We start from the raw sequence: 16,952 nt of genomic DNA, 5'->3' as shown, positions 1-16,952 counted from the left end.
AATTAGTAGAAAATGCATCGTTTTGTCACGTAAGGACTCTGTAAGATCCATGTAAAAATCAGCCGGATTTCTCAAGATTATATTCGAGGCTACACTTGAAACATTCAAGGCAGAAATGGCCTGGCAATGTGAATGACAGTCTTCATACTATGAATCAGGATGCTATTGAATTCCTTAATATGCATTCTCTAACAAAAATGATGATAATTCAGATGTATATGATGTGTTCAAAGTTTTAAATGTTTAACTTTTATTTGTCATACATTTGATATACAGGAGTACAGGAGTATTCAAATAGCTGTCACATGTTCTCTCTCCTTCTTCCTTTAAATGTATATGATACAATATAGCCATAGTACATAGAGGGACATTTAGGATAAAGACATCAAACACAATATACACTTCTACAATGACCACCATAAAACCTCTTCACCAGTATCACATTTGCATTACAGAGTTAGATAGTTTCTGTTTGCGTTGAGCATTCTGAGAGAGAAAGAATAACGGGATATTGTCACGGATGACCGACCAAGGCGTATACATCTGTTACTCCTTTGGGTTTTTTAGTTTTTCCTTTCTTGTTTACTTTGCAATATGTTGGGTCTTCTGCCACCTGGTCTACAAATGGGAACATAAATGTATGAGAAGATTCATTTGCACATGGTATATATTTCAAGTGGGTCTGTGTATGATTTGGTCCGTGTATGATTCGTTCATTTTATATTCAACTGAGAATCCAAAATGAAAAAAAAAAGACTGGTTATTTCATTGTTTCTTTATGAGTGTGATACAAACAAACAAATAACATGTTGTTTGTCAGACTTATTATTTTATGGTCAGATCAAAAGTAGAACATTTAAAAAAACAGACTCAGGGCCTAAACTGATTTTGATATTTCATTTTTCCAATTTCTGTGACCTGGAAGTCAATCCGACATACAGTATTTAGTGACTTTTGGCCATCCCTAGGGATACTAGGGATACGCTTGCCAGCATCGTTCAACAAGCACATTGATCAAAGGATAGTGCTACAACTTCATTTAGCAGCAGAACAAATAATTCAAATCGAGCATAGCATAGGCCTACAAGTTAGAAAAGCCTATTCGTTTAGACCAGGGGTGTCAAACTCATAGTAGGTAGTAGGCCGGATTTGTAGGAATGAGACCTCCTGGAGGGCGATCATTGTCATGGTCATTATGATTTTTCCCCATGGGTATTCGAGTGTTATTTGATGATATCACTTATGAGCAAACAAGTACAAATAATGTACTGCTGTTCTTTCTCTCCTGAAATGCCCTACTTCCATGTTCCACCTCTTCTTTCCTGAGGATGGTTTGTAGTGCTAGGTTTAATCAATTTATCATATTTCTTTAATCAATTTATTGAAGTCTGATTTAACACTGCAAAACAGAAGCAGCAGCTGGCAATGGAAGTCAACAAATAATTTCTGGGTAAATCTGTCGGATTGACTTCCAGGTCACAGAAATCGGAAAAAATAAATATCAAAATCATATTTGGCCTTCGGTCCGTGTATCATTCGTTCATTTGATATTCAATTGAGAATCAAAAACGAAAAAAAAAAAATGACTTGTTATTTCATTATTTGTTTATGAATGTGATACAAACAAACAAATAACACGTTGTTTTCCAGGCTTTTGATTTTATGGTCAGATCAAAAGTATAACGTTTAAAAAATGGCTTCATCCAAGTCACTTTTTCCAAAAATGGAAGTCTATCCAAGTCACTTTTTTGGTCTAGACCTGTCAGTGCTCAGTGTTGCCAATTTAGTGACTTTGTTGCTAGATTTAGCGACTAATTTTGGCCATCCCATAGCGACAGAAAATATTGTATAACAACTATAGCGAGAAATTGGGCGATTTACGCAACGATGGCAAACTCGGTTTTGTTGAATCAACAGAAAATCATCTCCCTTATCATGCCTGTTTCGTTTATGAACATCGCGTTCGCCCAAAGTGTTGCCCCATGATTATAGAAGTAATGACTGGCCTAGGCTATGTAGTATCAGCCCATGTTAGGGAAGTAGGCCTAGATGTTAGATCTATCAGCTCAGATCGTCATTTGTCGCCAACGTCATTGGAAGGCAGCCAGCTGCCATAGCCTTTTGGTGAGATTACACCAAAGACAGTAGCTATGACAGGGAAACTAGGGACACACATCGTTCAACAAGCACATTGATCAAAGGAAAGAGGGGCTACAACTTCATTCACAAACAGAGCAAATAATTCAAATCGAGCCATAGGCATAGTCACAGGCGGGCCTAGGCCCGTCTACTTGTCAGTCTTGCCCGTCCAATTACGTTCAGCATCTAAAAAAGACGCGCAAGTCAACACTGCTCTGAGAGCTCAAGAATCAGTCAAATCGCGAACAGGTGGCAGTTGCGTTCATATTCCACTTTTTATGTCATAGACGTTGCATGCCTATGGAAGGAAAGGCTTTGCAGTAGGATTGTCCAAGCTGTTGCTTCAGTTTGTGTTTTAAGTTATGTGACGCACCGTTGCTGTGTTCATGCCGTTTTGCGCAAGTTTAAAATGTTTAGCCGACTGTGTAATTTGCCATTTTTGTTCAATAAGTTCTACTTTTCATGTACATGCCTATGATAAGGCTTTGCAGTTGTACAATATGGTCAATCTTTTGTCTCAATTGTGTTTTTATGTGACTCGCCAAAGCTAGGCCTACATCCATGCATTGTTTTGCTCCAGTTTAAAATGTTTCTGCCTAATTTGTCAGCTGTGATCAAATGCGTTCAATAAATTCCACTCCACGTATGGTGTATCTCATCTAGGCTTCTCTTAGGCCATGTTCAATCAAATTGGCTTTGCCCACCCTTTTCTTTCTGTGCCCACCCATTTGAACATGTCTGGCTACGCTACTGAATCGAGCATAGGAGTAGAAAAACCTATTCGTTTAGACTGCCGACTGAGGGGAAAAAAAGAGATTCTGTTGCTCTGTCCGAGTGGTCATTTAAATATAGATCTTTAGGTTAAATTGTGTGTGGTAAAGTTATAATCGGACTGGTAGGCCTAGAAGCAGCAGCTGGCAATGGAAGTCCGGGTCAGAGCAATCGGAAAAAATAAATATCAAAATCAGTTTTGGGCCTGATGCCGTTTTTTAAACCTCTAAATTGAATATCAAATGAACAAATGATACACGGACCGCCTTCAGGCCATTTTTTAAATGTTCTACTTTTGACCTGGCCAGGAAAACAAAAGTCTGACAAAACAAAGCGTTATTTGTTTGTTTGTATCACATTCATAAACAAATAATGAAATAAGTCCTTTTTTCATTTTGGATTCTCAATTGAATATCAAATGAATGAATCATACACAGACCCAAGTTACTTCATAGCTTTTGTTGTGAATGTGTTAACATGTTTTTTTTTTTTTTTAAGTGCAGTTTTATGCCTTCATGCATTCACTCTGTTAAGGTTACTATTAGTAGTTGTATACTGAAAAAGGCGCATGTCTTCGGTTGCAGCTTTGCTATGTATTTGAATTTCCACTGAGAAAGTGGAAAGTTCTCACCGACATGCATGCACTATGTATAGCAAGCACATGCACAGTGTGCACCTACAACACACTGTCAGTTGAGCTAAGCTAAGATACCTATTGAGCCTCATCCATTCTGCTAGACCACAGCCACTCACAACTGTCTCATGATGCTGGAGGCTCATCTGTTGTGGTAGACCACAGCTACTGAGGACTGTCTTGCGCATACTGTAAGCTTGCCTATTTAATAGCAGAATAGATGGCTGAGAAACATGTCACCCAAATCAGGAGCAACGGTTTTAGTGCTATAGTTCACCACGAAAACACACACACGCACACACACAAATGCACACACACTTATACACACATGCACACAGAAAGACACATACACACACACATACACACACAAAGACACACAATAATGTCACTTGTGTAGTCCTTAAAACCACACACTATTACCAGTTCAGCTGAACTCGAGTGGTCTTCCACTCTCATCTACGCCTCATCAGCCCACATGTGTATAGGAAAGTCATAAAAGTAAGAGAGAGAAAAACTGTTGACTTTTGGCACATCAAACTAGATGTGGAGGGACCTTACCTTGATTTTGTACCATGATGTACACAGTGTCAATGGTACTACTACAGAGAGAAACAGGTACCATTAGGTGACATCCTTTTCAACACTTTCAATATAATATAATATACCGTAATATAATATAATATACTATAATATAATATAATATAATATAATATAATATAATATAATAAACTGTAATTTCAAACAAATCTATCTGATAGGCAATGTGCTAATTGATTAAGAATGAATAAATCAGTTGTTAAAGTACCTGACGGCAGCAGCTGTGTTTTGACCTGTGAGTGAATAAGGGATTGCAGTTAAGTTCTAAAACAGAACACCCAAGATGGCAGACTCACAGACACAGAGATGTGGAAAAGCACTACATGACTGTGTTTAGCCATATGACAAGATCACGACAAGACATTGATGAACTACAGGAAACAGTGAAGATGCAGCTACCTTGAAGGTCTGATATTGAGGCGTATCCTGTAATTTCCTCATATGTTGCCATGCTGTCGAGCACAAATGGATTATTTGCATATGCATGTTCAACACAGACAGTGTACACTAAACAAAGCCAATACAGCCATGTGTATATTTGTGCTATTTGGAGAGTGTGAAGTTGTGAAATACCAAAGTGACATTACTGTAACCCACAAGGTTAAATGACCTCCACCTCCCCAACACACACCAAACCTCCTCAACAATCACTCTCACTTACCTTTGATGTTGTTGTTCAGTTCCTCCTGCTGTTTAAAGTTCAAAGAGAAAACACAAAACATGTGTAAGAGCATGGGGTTAAAGCAACCCAGTCTCACTCCCTACTCGTCAAAGGTCTGACGCATGGTCACTTGTCAGACAACTGTCAGACATGGTCGACTGTCAGACAACGCTATCTGCTTCGAGTAGGACTGAGGAGTGTACTGTACTGTACTGAGGACTGTACAGTCCTACCTAATAGGCCTACTCGAAGTAGATAACGTTGTCTGACAGTCGAGTGGGTTAATGCACGTATTTCCAGAACAGGTCTGCAACTTTCAGGCAGTTCTGAGTTCGAATCTAGGCAGGAGCAGAGCCTATTATAATGAGCGCATACGGGGAGTAAAACGACTGTTGCGCGCTGTTACAACTGTAGGCTACACACCTACATACAACTGTAGGCTACATCACCTTTGATGGACATTTATTTCCTTTCGTCTATATTTGACGATGAGGGATTAACATGAATGTCTATCTGACGGACCCCCACGTCGGAAAACAACGCAGAAGGTACACCTTTCAATCACTTAAGCAACAAATGAGAAACTAACCTGGCATATGACCCTGAGTCCCACTAGAAAAGAGGATGAGGGATATTCCATGTGGTAAATATCAACATGTATTAAAGCTGTGTTGTTCTTTAATTAATATTTAATTAATATTAAAAGTGTACCCTTGTCTCTGTCGTCCTCTGTCTGACCATATCACTGCAACAGACAACAGTCGTGTTAGTAATGTTTCACAAACCTCTTATTTAAGGAACACATGTACTTTTTTAAAAGTTAGCTTATTTTTAGGTCTGCCCCAAAGTTAAATAAGAGGATACATATCCTTTTCTTCTTGGTGCATGCAGTAACCCAATCTGACAGCATATGCCTTGCCTATAGCATAATGCACTGGAAGTGGGTTACACCTGTTCACCTAGCTATAGCATTAGTTATAGTTGTTGAACACACAGAGAAGTTAGACTAGTTAGCCTAGCTATAGCATTAGTTATAGTTATTGAACACACAGAGAAGTTAGCCTAGCTATAGCATTAGTTATAGTTATTGAACACACAGAGAAGAAAAGGGTGTGTGTCCTCTTATCTAGCTCTGGAGTAGATGGCATATAATCACATTTCCCAAAACATTGATGTGTTCCTTTAAGTTCATACATTCAGACAACTGCTCCATTACTGCACTCCATCAATATGTCGCCCATCAAAAAACAATCTTTGAATTTCCAGCAATCAAATCACCAAAAGCATGGCAGCATCCAATAGAGAAAGTGTTCTTATTGCAATATAGTCAAGTAATGAGAATTTATTGATTATTAAATGTGTTTATTTAACAACAGTCGGTCCCTCATACTCACAGCGTTTCAGGCAATCCCTTTTCTGATATCCTAAGAGTGCTGCTAGGACCAGCAGAAAGATCACTGTCATGGCTGCAAGGCCTGCTGAGGATCCTGATCCACTGGACTCCCGAGAAACATCTGGGTCTGTGAAGTTAAGCAAGAGTAGAAAGTCCTTTATTTTGTTCAGATGTCCTTGGGCTTGTCCAGGTGTGTCAAGCTACTTACATAAATTAATATAAAAGTGTGAAAATGTCAAAGTTAAATGTACCGTTAAAAAAATGTAAAAGTGTCAACAATGTTTTTTCTTTTTTTTGCATTCAGTAAGATAGGTGGTGAAAGCAGACAAGAGACAATAGACATGTATATAATAGCAACCTCTTACCATAGACTGTGAGGAGGAAAGAGTTTGCTGCTGGGTTTGAACGACATTGTGGAGTAGCCATTTTAGCTGCTGAATATACACAACTGTAGTCACCTGACACATTGATTTCCACAGTGAAAAACCCTCCACCTATTATTGGAAACATCCGGATCCCTCGTCCATCCTTGCAAAGGTACATGTGGAATTGACCAGACTTATGTTTAGGATTCTCAATGGAACAGGTGATTTGTAGAGAGTCTCCTTTGAATACTGTAGTCTGTACTGTAGGAGAAATATGTGCTGGATGGCATAGCTCTTGACCTTTGTTGGGATTGCAGACCATATGAACACTCTGGTTAGACAGTCCACTCATAACATTTTATTGGTTGAAAATGCATAACTACATGGTTTATTTCAAATAAATGGTGAGTTATGTGCATGGCCACAAAGCTACCATAAACAGGAAACACGGTTGTTTCCACCCTCATATGCAAATTTTTTAAATGACCCGTAAAATATGGGTGAATCTGATCAAAGACAGAATATGATGTGAACACATACTGTGATACAATCCACCCCTCTGATCGCCTCCACAGATTGGGTGTGTTCGAAACGGGAGACAGCTGCCTACTGCCTCCCTCCCTACATAGAGAGCTGTCTCACTAGACATGACTTTGGATTAAATGCATCTTTTAAAAATGAGCGTAGCACTCTAGAATCTTTGGTTAACACTACGGTATGACGTTAGCAAAGGCCTGACGTTAAACTAAATTAGCTCACGTAAGCTAGCAGGCTAACTGTATAAATTAGTTTTACGGCCGGCAGATATATCAGACCAGACGCTATTAATGGTTACAACAATGGCATAATCAGATAGTAAATTGTTTATTTCTCATCTCTAATCTACAAATCTAAGCAAAATAAGGTCACACAAATGACATTTTAAACAGATTCAGCAGCCATTACCGATGTCATCCGCCATGTTTGTTTACCTTTCACAGCTGTTTCAGACGTTGCCACAAGGGATTATGGGTAGGAGGGAGCATGAAGTGTGCATCGATGCTGCCTCCAAAAATGACCGTTATTTGGGAATTCTAAGATATCTTAAAAGGCAGCAGAATTTGTTTTTTCGGTTTTGAACCGCACTTGCTGCCTTGCTCCCCAGTTAGATATCTTAAAAGGCAGCAACTTTACCCGTTTCGAAACACCCAATATGTTCCCTCCACACATTATGTTCCCTTTACACATTATGTTTCCATGAAGATTCAGGTTGCTGGAGTTGCTGTGGCTTATTGTGAGTGGTGATCAGACTGAAAGGCAGCCAATCAGCGTTAAAGCTCACTTAATTATTCATGTGGGTGCCAGATAAGCTCATTAGGCGGCTGCATATATGGAAAAAAAACACCTAACCCTAAAGTCAAAAGTACCTTAAATTGTAGTTATATAACTTTGATCATAAACAACTACCTTCTAAATTGGTCATTCATTTAAATTTGAATAAGGTACAGTAATACATATGTAATGCATCCTCTATAGATAAAAACTAAACTAAAAAACTAAATTCACAATTTCCAGCAATTCAGAAGATGGTGGAAGATAATACTGATATTAAGTTATTGCTTGCCCCATTAAAATGTTGTTGGCAGCACATACCATTTTGCTCGAACAAAATTCCTCCTTAAAACTACTTAAACCCCACCCTCCTTCTGGCAGTTGTTTTCTGGCAGTTATTTATGGCAGCCATGGTAACTCAACTGTCAACAGAACCAAGAGCGTAGGTTTGGTCTGAGCTTTCGTGGGGACACTACCCACTGACCACCCCACCCCCCCGCCCGAAAAAAAAGCCACTCAACTCTTTCACCAGCCACTATAGATATATACAATGATTAAAATGTGCTACTGTCCAACTATCCATGATTAAAATGTGCTACTGTCCAACTTGATCTAACTATACTGTGTAGCCTACATAATCTGATTTTTAATATGTACAGATATGTAGGCTATATTTAACATTTAACATTTATTTTCTATTTGGTCTGTTATGAAATCATGCATTGACCCTTAAGCACAGCTCAGTTTTAAGAAACTTAAATACATGCATGCTTAGCATTTTGTGAAAAGAAATCATTAAGACTACATTGACAGACTCTTCACCGTGAGCTGCCTGTATATTCTCTGATTCTAATATTTACAGATATCTAGGCGATGTAAGCACAGCTCAGTTTTAAGAAATGCTTAAAGCCGAAAGACCATGTTGAATTTTGCTACAATTTATTTCAAAACCGGATTACTCTGGAACAGCTAACTATACACGGGAATGCATTACACCTTTGTGTTCGGTAAGGTCTGCTGTTTATTCTGATATATGGTTTGTCATGTGTTGCGTGAAGAGTGTGTATTCCACCAAGACGAATGGATGTGGAGATGGGCGCAGAGAATAATTATTCAATGTCTTGAAGTTATTTTTCTCGCGAACTGTTCATCACAGCAAATAGTGGCTAGCACCGTTTAAAAGCTGAGAAATGGCTCTTTTGTGACACATGTGTGATGAGTGGCCTACTTCTCGAGGAGTTCAACAGAGAAGAATGGGTGAATTTCGACGCACTTCATATGCCGAAGTGAAGCTGAAACGCTGCGCAATGCTGCGCAGGAGACTGCGGCTCACTGGTAGTTATTATAGGTAACTTCAAATCAGCGCGATTTACCCTTATACACTGTAGGCTAGCCTACTGCACATTACAAGATCTGTACGAGATGATCCGCAGCACTGAAGTGACAAATGATTTAACTCTTTGTGTAGCGCATGTGCAACCTGAATATTGGTGGGGACATTTCAGTCCTAATTTGACATTGGTGTGGACACATCCTTCGGTCCCCACGCAAATCTACGCCCATGAACAGAACATTAGACAGATTTCTAATACCTGTGTTGAGAGAGGATGACATTGACATCACAAATACTACGATCTTATTTCAGTGAGCAAGAAAAGGATGAGGAATCCCAGAAACAAGCGATCATTCAAACAGCTGCGCGATTGATGAAAAGTGATATCAAGTCCAATGTCCTCTCCGTTACAGATACAGCACAAAGTCACTTGAGCTTGACTCTGCCCTTTCGTTTGTTCCTGAGACTCTCCGTACACTTTTGAATGGTCTTTTTGTGGGTAAGGAGACAAGCCGAAAGGTTGCAGGAATTGGACAGGCAATTGTCCAGGCAGCAAGACCACGTGCTGTGGTAGCTCCATTACAACTTGGCCTTGCAGTGCAGGCACATCATATGTATCGGTCACAATTCCTGGTGGATACCCTTCATGGAATGGGATTTGCTTCATCATACAAGGAAGTTTTGCGTTTTGAAAAGAATGCAGCAGATTCAGTTGCCCCAGATATGTTAGCGGATGACATAGAAGTCATAGAACTTCCTTTTGCTGGGGACAATGTTGACCACAACATCCTTACTATTGATGGTAAGGGGACCTTCCACGGAATGGGAATTATAGCAGCAATCACTCTAGGGCGAAAAAAGGACCGTATCATTCCAAGGAGACACATTACCAACCTAGATTTTGTAGTGCAAAGTAAAATCCCAGTCATTGAATATCGCTTTGCGAAACATGTGTGCCAAACCATTGTGTTCAACGACCTCCCAGCACTGATCAACTATGACAAAACAGTGGATGTCCTGTGGGAGCTCTCACTGAACTTCAAACAAGAAACCCCAGGGTGACCCCAGGGTGACTTGTACTCTGGAGACAAAACGTGTATTTTGTCCACCTTGGGTTTTGTTTGTGACCTGGCTATCAAACACAATGCTCCACCCATTATTACCTTTGATCAGCCACTGTACTGGAAAGCAGCAGAGATCATTGTGGATGTACCACAGAGTAGTCCCCTGAAAAGCATAGTCTTAATGCTTGGAGGTTTTCATACTTTTATGAACCTATTTGGTGCAATAGGCACACTGATGGAAGGCACAGGACTCAGGAACATTATGGAAGTTGTCTATGAATCAAATGCCGTCCAGCACATGATGACTGGAAAGTCAGTGCAAAGAGCTTTTCGTGGACATTTGCTGGTGGACAGATGTCTCAATCACCTAGTTGTGTCAGAGCTGCAAGAGGATGACTCACAGTTTGAGTCATTGCTGAACCAAGCTGGAGAGATGTACTCATCCCTGGTAACGAAAGAAACAACTTTGGAGAGTGCTGCAGCATCAGATATGCTGAACCAAATCAAGGAACAGGTGAACACAAAGAGGGCAAACCTTAGCACAAGGTCAAAAACCAGCCGGCTGTGGATAAACTATCAGACGATGCTGCAGACAGCCCGAGCTCTGATCAAAGCATGGAAGTGGAATGACTGAAGACATGAGAGCATTGTGGACCATGTCTACACCCATCACATCTGAATACAACAATGCCATGCAGGAATTCAATGACCTCACCTACACGACCAGCGAGCAGCACCGAGAATCCTCTGAAGCAAGGATGAAAAGAGATCACTCTGATTTAAAAAAGATCAAGGAAAAGCTTAGCATTTGCACACCATTCTCTCCAGACCCATCTGAAACATTGTAACTGGTGTTGTTGCCAAAAAAGAGGTAAATGTCCATGAGTTTGAGGCAGTTGGCAATGAGATCATTGAAAAGATGATTGGAAAACCCGTTTTTGGAATATCCTTCAAACGGAAAGACCGGGCAAAAACCCTTGCAGATGACTCCACCATCAAAGTTGCCCAAGACCGATCCATTGATCCTGCTTTGCTGTTCCAACGGTTCCTGATTATGTCGGAAACTGGACAGTTTTCACTGGAAGATGTAATGAGCTATGAGCTCTGCTCATTTCCTGCAGCCCTGTTCAAGGCAAGGCAAGGACATTTTCCGTAAAGCCAACAAGCCCCAACTAGCGCAGGCAGTCACTGAGTTCTCAAGCAAGAAATGTAACAAAACTGTCCTGGATTCCATCCCACCAACTGAGCATTATGTCCTTGACGGTGGCTCCCTGGTTCACCGCTTGGCATGGAAAAAGGGTGACAGTTACGATGACACTGCAGTCATATGCAGACTTTACCATACGCCATTATGGTAAAGCAACAGTCGTTTTTGATGGTTATGGTGAAGGTCCTTCCATCAAAGACAATACACATCAGAGACGTGGTGAAAACACTCACCCTATCGTTAACTTCAATGCAGAGACTGAGTTTGTGGGAAGAAAGGATGATTTCCTTTCCAGATCTTGCAACAAACAAGGACTTATCAATCTTATGACCGAAGAGCTGGAGAAGAAGGGCTGCACTGTTATCAATGCATCAGGTGATGCAGACGTGGACATTGTCAAAGCTGCAATCAAGGCCTCAGAACATCAGCCCACAACCTTGATAGGGGAGGATACAGACTCATTCTTCTCTACTATGCTGGGACGAACAATAGAGGCCTCTATTTTCGGTCAGACAAGTCCAAAGCTACTAAAGTGTACAACATCAGTGAGATGAAACAAGTCCTGGGTAGTGACTTGTGCTACCAGTTCCTGTTTATCCATGCCTTCACAGGATGTGATTCAACTTCACGCATTTTTAGTGTTGGCAAACAGACAGCATTCCAGAAACTTGTGAATGGTGAATCTACCATCCAGTCCTGTGCAAATGTGTTTCTGCTCTCACATCAAGCAAGGAATGTCATAGAGGACCATGGGACCAAGGCAATGGCAGTGTTGTTTGGCGGAAAGAGTACCGATTCACTTGCCTCTTTGCGCTACAACCTTTTTAGCAAGAAAATCGTTACCGCCAGATCATTTGTTACCCCAGAACATCTGCCTCCAACTGAGTCCTCATCCAAATACCACTGCCAAAGAGTTTACCTCCAGATCATGGTGTGGATTGGAAAGGAAGGTGACATGAACCCAGTGGATTGGTAATGGAAACTGGTGGACAACCGATTCCTGCCAGTTATGACCAGTAAGGCTGCTGCCCCAGAAAGCCTCCTGCAGATGATCCACTGTAATTGCACAACTGCATGCCGAACACAACGGTGCAGTTGCAGGACATATGGACTACCACGCATGCCTGCTTGTGGACCATGTCAAGTTGGGAATTGTGAGAATCACTATAATCAACCTCAATGGGAGGAAGAGTGTGACGACTAATGGTGAATCTAGTGATGGTCACAGCGCAAAAAAATAAACCAGAATAAGAGGAAACAACTGAAGAAAATAGAAAAAGATATGTATAAATAAGAAAATATTTTAAAAAATATATAAAAAACAAAACGCAAAAAACAAAACAAAACACATTATAAAATATATAAAAAATATATATATATAAAAAATAAACACAAAAAAACACAAGGGGTTAGCAGTACTGAGCCGTCACGCGGCAGCCCTGTTTTGACTAATTTTACAGTACCACACAGTTCTAATGAATTTATTCTTTATTGGAATCAAAATAATGGTTATGAACCACAGAAACCACCAACACTAGGAAAAACGATATGATAAAGGAGAAATATGGAATTACTTAAGGGAAATTTTACTTCTTTTTCACATAAATATGCTTATAACCAATTGCTTTAATATATAATTGTACTTGTAATCACTTATTTTTCATGCAAATATACTAATTAGAATATTATATGGCCAAAACTGGTATCAGACACCAGTATTCCTGGTCTAGGAGAAATACAAAGGAGTAATGGTCATTTCAAGGACCTGATGGCTGCCATTTTGAAAATGGGGCCTTTCTTGGAGTCAAACTTTGGTAAACTTTTAGTATGTTTTTAAGTACATCTGATACTACTGTAAACCACTGAGAAACCTTTTGTTAAATTTTTTTGGGGTCAAGCCATATTTTCAGCTGACAACATGGGGATGTTACATATCTGCTAAAATCCCCCAGCCTGATTACAAGCATGTCCAAACGTTTTGAACGTGCTCTAGGTAGATTGCATTTGTTGAATGACAGACAAGGCTACCCAAAGGTCAAGCTTTCTCCCTTGATCTGTACTTCGTTTTCAGTGATTTTCAACGATGCATTGGGTGCATCTTTTTAATTTAATTTCATATCCCACAATCCCTTGCACAGCCTCCAAAAACACGGAGATGACAAAGTCACGTGACGCTACATAGATCGACTGTCCAAATGTTTGGATTGGGGTAGACTGACAAGGACTCTTGACAGCGATGTTAGCAAGAACGGTACTACCCAGGTTCCTTCTTTTACTCTACAACCATAGGGTTGTAAATATGCTTGTAAAATAGCATCTGAGCATGTTTTTGACAGACCAAAGTTGCATTCTATGTTAAATGGGAACTTGGCAACGATTTCAACGTAATAAACCCGTTTAGAAATCATTTGGATGGTTAAATGACCTGTTCCGGTGAAAATGGTGACTTTTCCCGCTGCCCCTAGCGTCCCCAGACGGAAAACCAACCTTGCAACATTGCGACTACCGTCCCGGAAAGAGAAGTGAGAAACAAGAAACTCGTTTTAAATCGTGTTTCTTACCTTGTAACATATACATTGTCTGCCAAACTTATGCTAACCGTTTTGCTAGCTTGTAAACAAATCCATGTGCTTTATCGTTACCTTTTTCCACAGTTTGAAATAGCATAATGCACAATTTCTCCACAGAGGCGGAAATCCTGCCAAGTTTCCCTTTAACATCAGATAACAAGGTATCAATCCATTCCCTTACCAGCTACAGTAACATAATGCAATAGCCTGGTAAGCACGCAGACCTTCTCAGTTGTAATTAAGAATCGGTCTGGAAAAGGTTAATTGATTGACGACTTCCAGCAGGGTGTAACTAGCAGTGAAATTAAACTTAAATTGGTGCGTTAACCTCCCAAAACGTATAAAATTATTGTGTAGCAATCTCTTAAACAAAGGTTTTAAATGCAGTTCACTCAATTCTGTAAGGCCATCCTCATTGCATCAAGTTAGGCAAATGGCCACAAAAACATGTCTGTAAATGTATGATGTGAATATGCATATTCGTGTTTGGTCTTGAATTAGTCCTTGTAATGTGGGCAGCACTCTGATCATGGTTTCACTACAATTTACTGTACCTAATCTGTGCTGGAGGTAAAACTTTAAACGCCTGTCTCTTTTACACGCCTGATGTGGTTACAGGTTTGTATAAACAAAGGCCGGTCTCAGATACAAGACCGGCCTGTTTTTTGTTCAGGGCTGAAAATACTGTATTACACAGAGGACAGAACCTACATGTAGGTTGCTGGAGACAACATTTTAGCTTTCAGTATAGTATGATATCTTTGTATCTTTGTATGTTTGATTAAAACGTGTTTCATCTGTCCTGGCATTTTTTTGGATCGTTATCTCTATTATATTATTAACACTCAATGAGCAACATCTCAACACTAAATTAATGATCCGTAATTTAAGCCTATCATCGAATAGCCTAGTAATATGAGTAGACATTCAGCTTGTTTGAAATAATTAACTCAATAATATTTCTCATCTTTGCAGAGGAAAAGTTTTGTGAATTAGATGCCTGTCTCAAATACAAGCCGTTGCAGTTCGGCAATTTTGGAAAATAAAAGCCTGGGCTGTTATTTGAAGTTTTACGGTAGTTATAAACTAAGAACTACACTGTAGTCTGTATGTGAACCTTGCAATTATCCCTTTACACCAACTAGCCAATGAACTGCAGGCCAGCTGGGAGGTGTCTGTTGGGTTGGTGGATATGTTGATGGATGTGCTTGGGGATAAAGGATTATTACTTTAGGAGATGAGCTCTCTTGCTCCTCTGCTCTGCCCCTGGCTTGAGGCGACTCTCTCTTTTCTTCCGGCCTCTCTCTCTCTCTATTTTTTGCATGATGCATTATTTTACGAGCTAAGAAATCTAGACGCACTCTAGCGACAGCAAATGTAATTTGCAGCCAGGGTAGTCTAGCAACACTGTAGTCTAGTTAGCTGTAGTGGATACACTGTGTTATTAGGGTTGCCAACTTCCTCAACCTTCACTTCACTTCAAATGCGATTTTTGCCTAGCCTAGAAATCTAGACGCGCCCCTAGCGCCTAGTCTAGCAACTCTCCGTTGGCTTGTGAGCTCCAGAAATCGAAACTTAATCAGGGCATTGAAATCGTGTATAGAGTCGTTTGGTGGGCTTAACATAATGATTGATGGCAGAGTTGCAATGGTTTGACTTGAATTCCCTGCTACTTGAAAACAAATATCCTATTGCGTCCTATTGCGTGCAGAGGGAATTTGAAAGACAACTGATTATCCCGCCCCTCGGACTGAGCACTGCGAACGGTGAGTGCCCAGACCCTACATTTTAATGTGGGTCTGGCTCGCCAGGCTAATTTTTGCCAGCTCCATTCAAATATAGCCTATGGTCATTCCACAAAGTCTAACATTGTTTGTGCCACATTTAGGCCTATAGCACAATGATAAGCAGTGTTGGGAGTAATGCATTACAAAAGTAATGTACTTACTGTAATATATTGCTGTTTGCAGTAACGCGGTAATGTAATGCATTACAAAAAAAAAAATGGGTAATATTTTACTCGGTACAAACTTCAGTAACACGCGTTACAATGCATTTTAACCAAAAATTAAGCAGTGTTTTGTTTTGATACATATTCATAAACACCACCGCGAGAACAACAGAGGAGAAAAAATCTGCGCAAAATAGTAGAACGTTATCTCCTGATACTGGTTGAAGATGACTGTGGCTGCAGCAGACTCGCAGGCGGACTCTATTTGCGGGATGGACATAAGCCTACGCTCAGAGACAAGGATATGAAGAACATAATAGTTAGTGCACTTTGTGCGAAACCGAAAGACCTCACTATGCCTCGCGAAATAGCACAAGTCATTTAATGAAACATCTAAAGTGGTGCCACGCTAATCTTTTTGATTCTTGATTGAACACAAACTTCTAGTGCATGTCAACTTTGAGCTGTGAATTTGAATTAAAGAGAATAAAGGGATAGAAATGCAGAAAAAGATTGTGTAGCCTGGCAGTGCCACCGCTCCCACCACGCGCATCACACACTTTGCGTAGGGCACCAAAGGACAGAGGGGGCACCCACATGTAACCAATGAATAGTAGCTTTACTGCAAACTGCATTTCACTCTTCATCAATAACGTTTACAATGTCAGAATGCACTAACACCATGGTACATGCAAGTTTGATACTTTTTGGGTTCTCTCAATCTCCACCACGTAGTGCTAGTAGAATGGAATTGGTGGGTCTTCAATAATTAGTTTTCCAAGCATTTACATGAAGCACATGATATGCCGAGTTGACAAAAAAATAATCCATTCAGATAGCTAGGTGGATACCAGGGGCTCATAATTCACTTTTATTTGCAAAACGAAATGTGAAGCAACATGTTATTGCATACTTTTCAAAGCAATGAAGGCTGCTTAAAACAACTTAACATTGTG

General features: G+C 40.1%; 1 protein-coding gene across 1 annotated transcript in view; it reads right to left on the bottom strand.

Moving 5' to 3' along the window:
• Positions 1–219: 219 nt before the first annotated feature.
• The window catches only part of LOC121694603 (opioid-binding protein/cell adhesion molecule homolog), a 42,324-nt gene continuing 25,591 nt past the window's right edge, over positions 220–16,952 (bottom strand). The window contains exons 8-16 of the mRNA XM_042074811.1: positions 6,561–6,860; positions 6,197–6,322; positions 5,514–5,547; positions 5,392–5,414; positions 4,803–4,830; positions 4,541–4,593; positions 4,350–4,374; positions 4,103–4,143; positions 220–618 (exon numbers count right to left, since the gene is read on the bottom strand). Coding sequence (XP_041930745.1) covers positions 515–618; positions 4,103–4,143; positions 4,350–4,374; positions 4,541–4,593; positions 4,803–4,830; positions 5,392–5,414; positions 5,514–5,547; positions 6,197–6,322; positions 6,561–6,860 — 734 coding nt within the window. The 3' untranslated portion in view covers positions 220–514. The remainder of the gene's footprint in view (positions 619–4,102; positions 4,144–4,349; positions 4,375–4,540; positions 4,594–4,802; positions 4,831–5,391; positions 5,415–5,513; positions 5,548–6,196; positions 6,323–6,560; positions 6,861–16,952) is intronic.

This window comes from Alosa sapidissima, chromosome 20 (genome assembly GCF_018492685.1).
Source record: "Alosa sapidissima isolate fAloSap1 chromosome 20, fAloSap1.pri, whole genome shotgun sequence".
In the NCBI taxonomy this organism is placed as follows: Eukaryota; Metazoa; Chordata; class Actinopteri; order Clupeiformes; family Clupeidae; genus Alosa; species Alosa sapidissima.
This window is presented reverse-complemented; position numbering and strand designations above follow the sequence as displayed.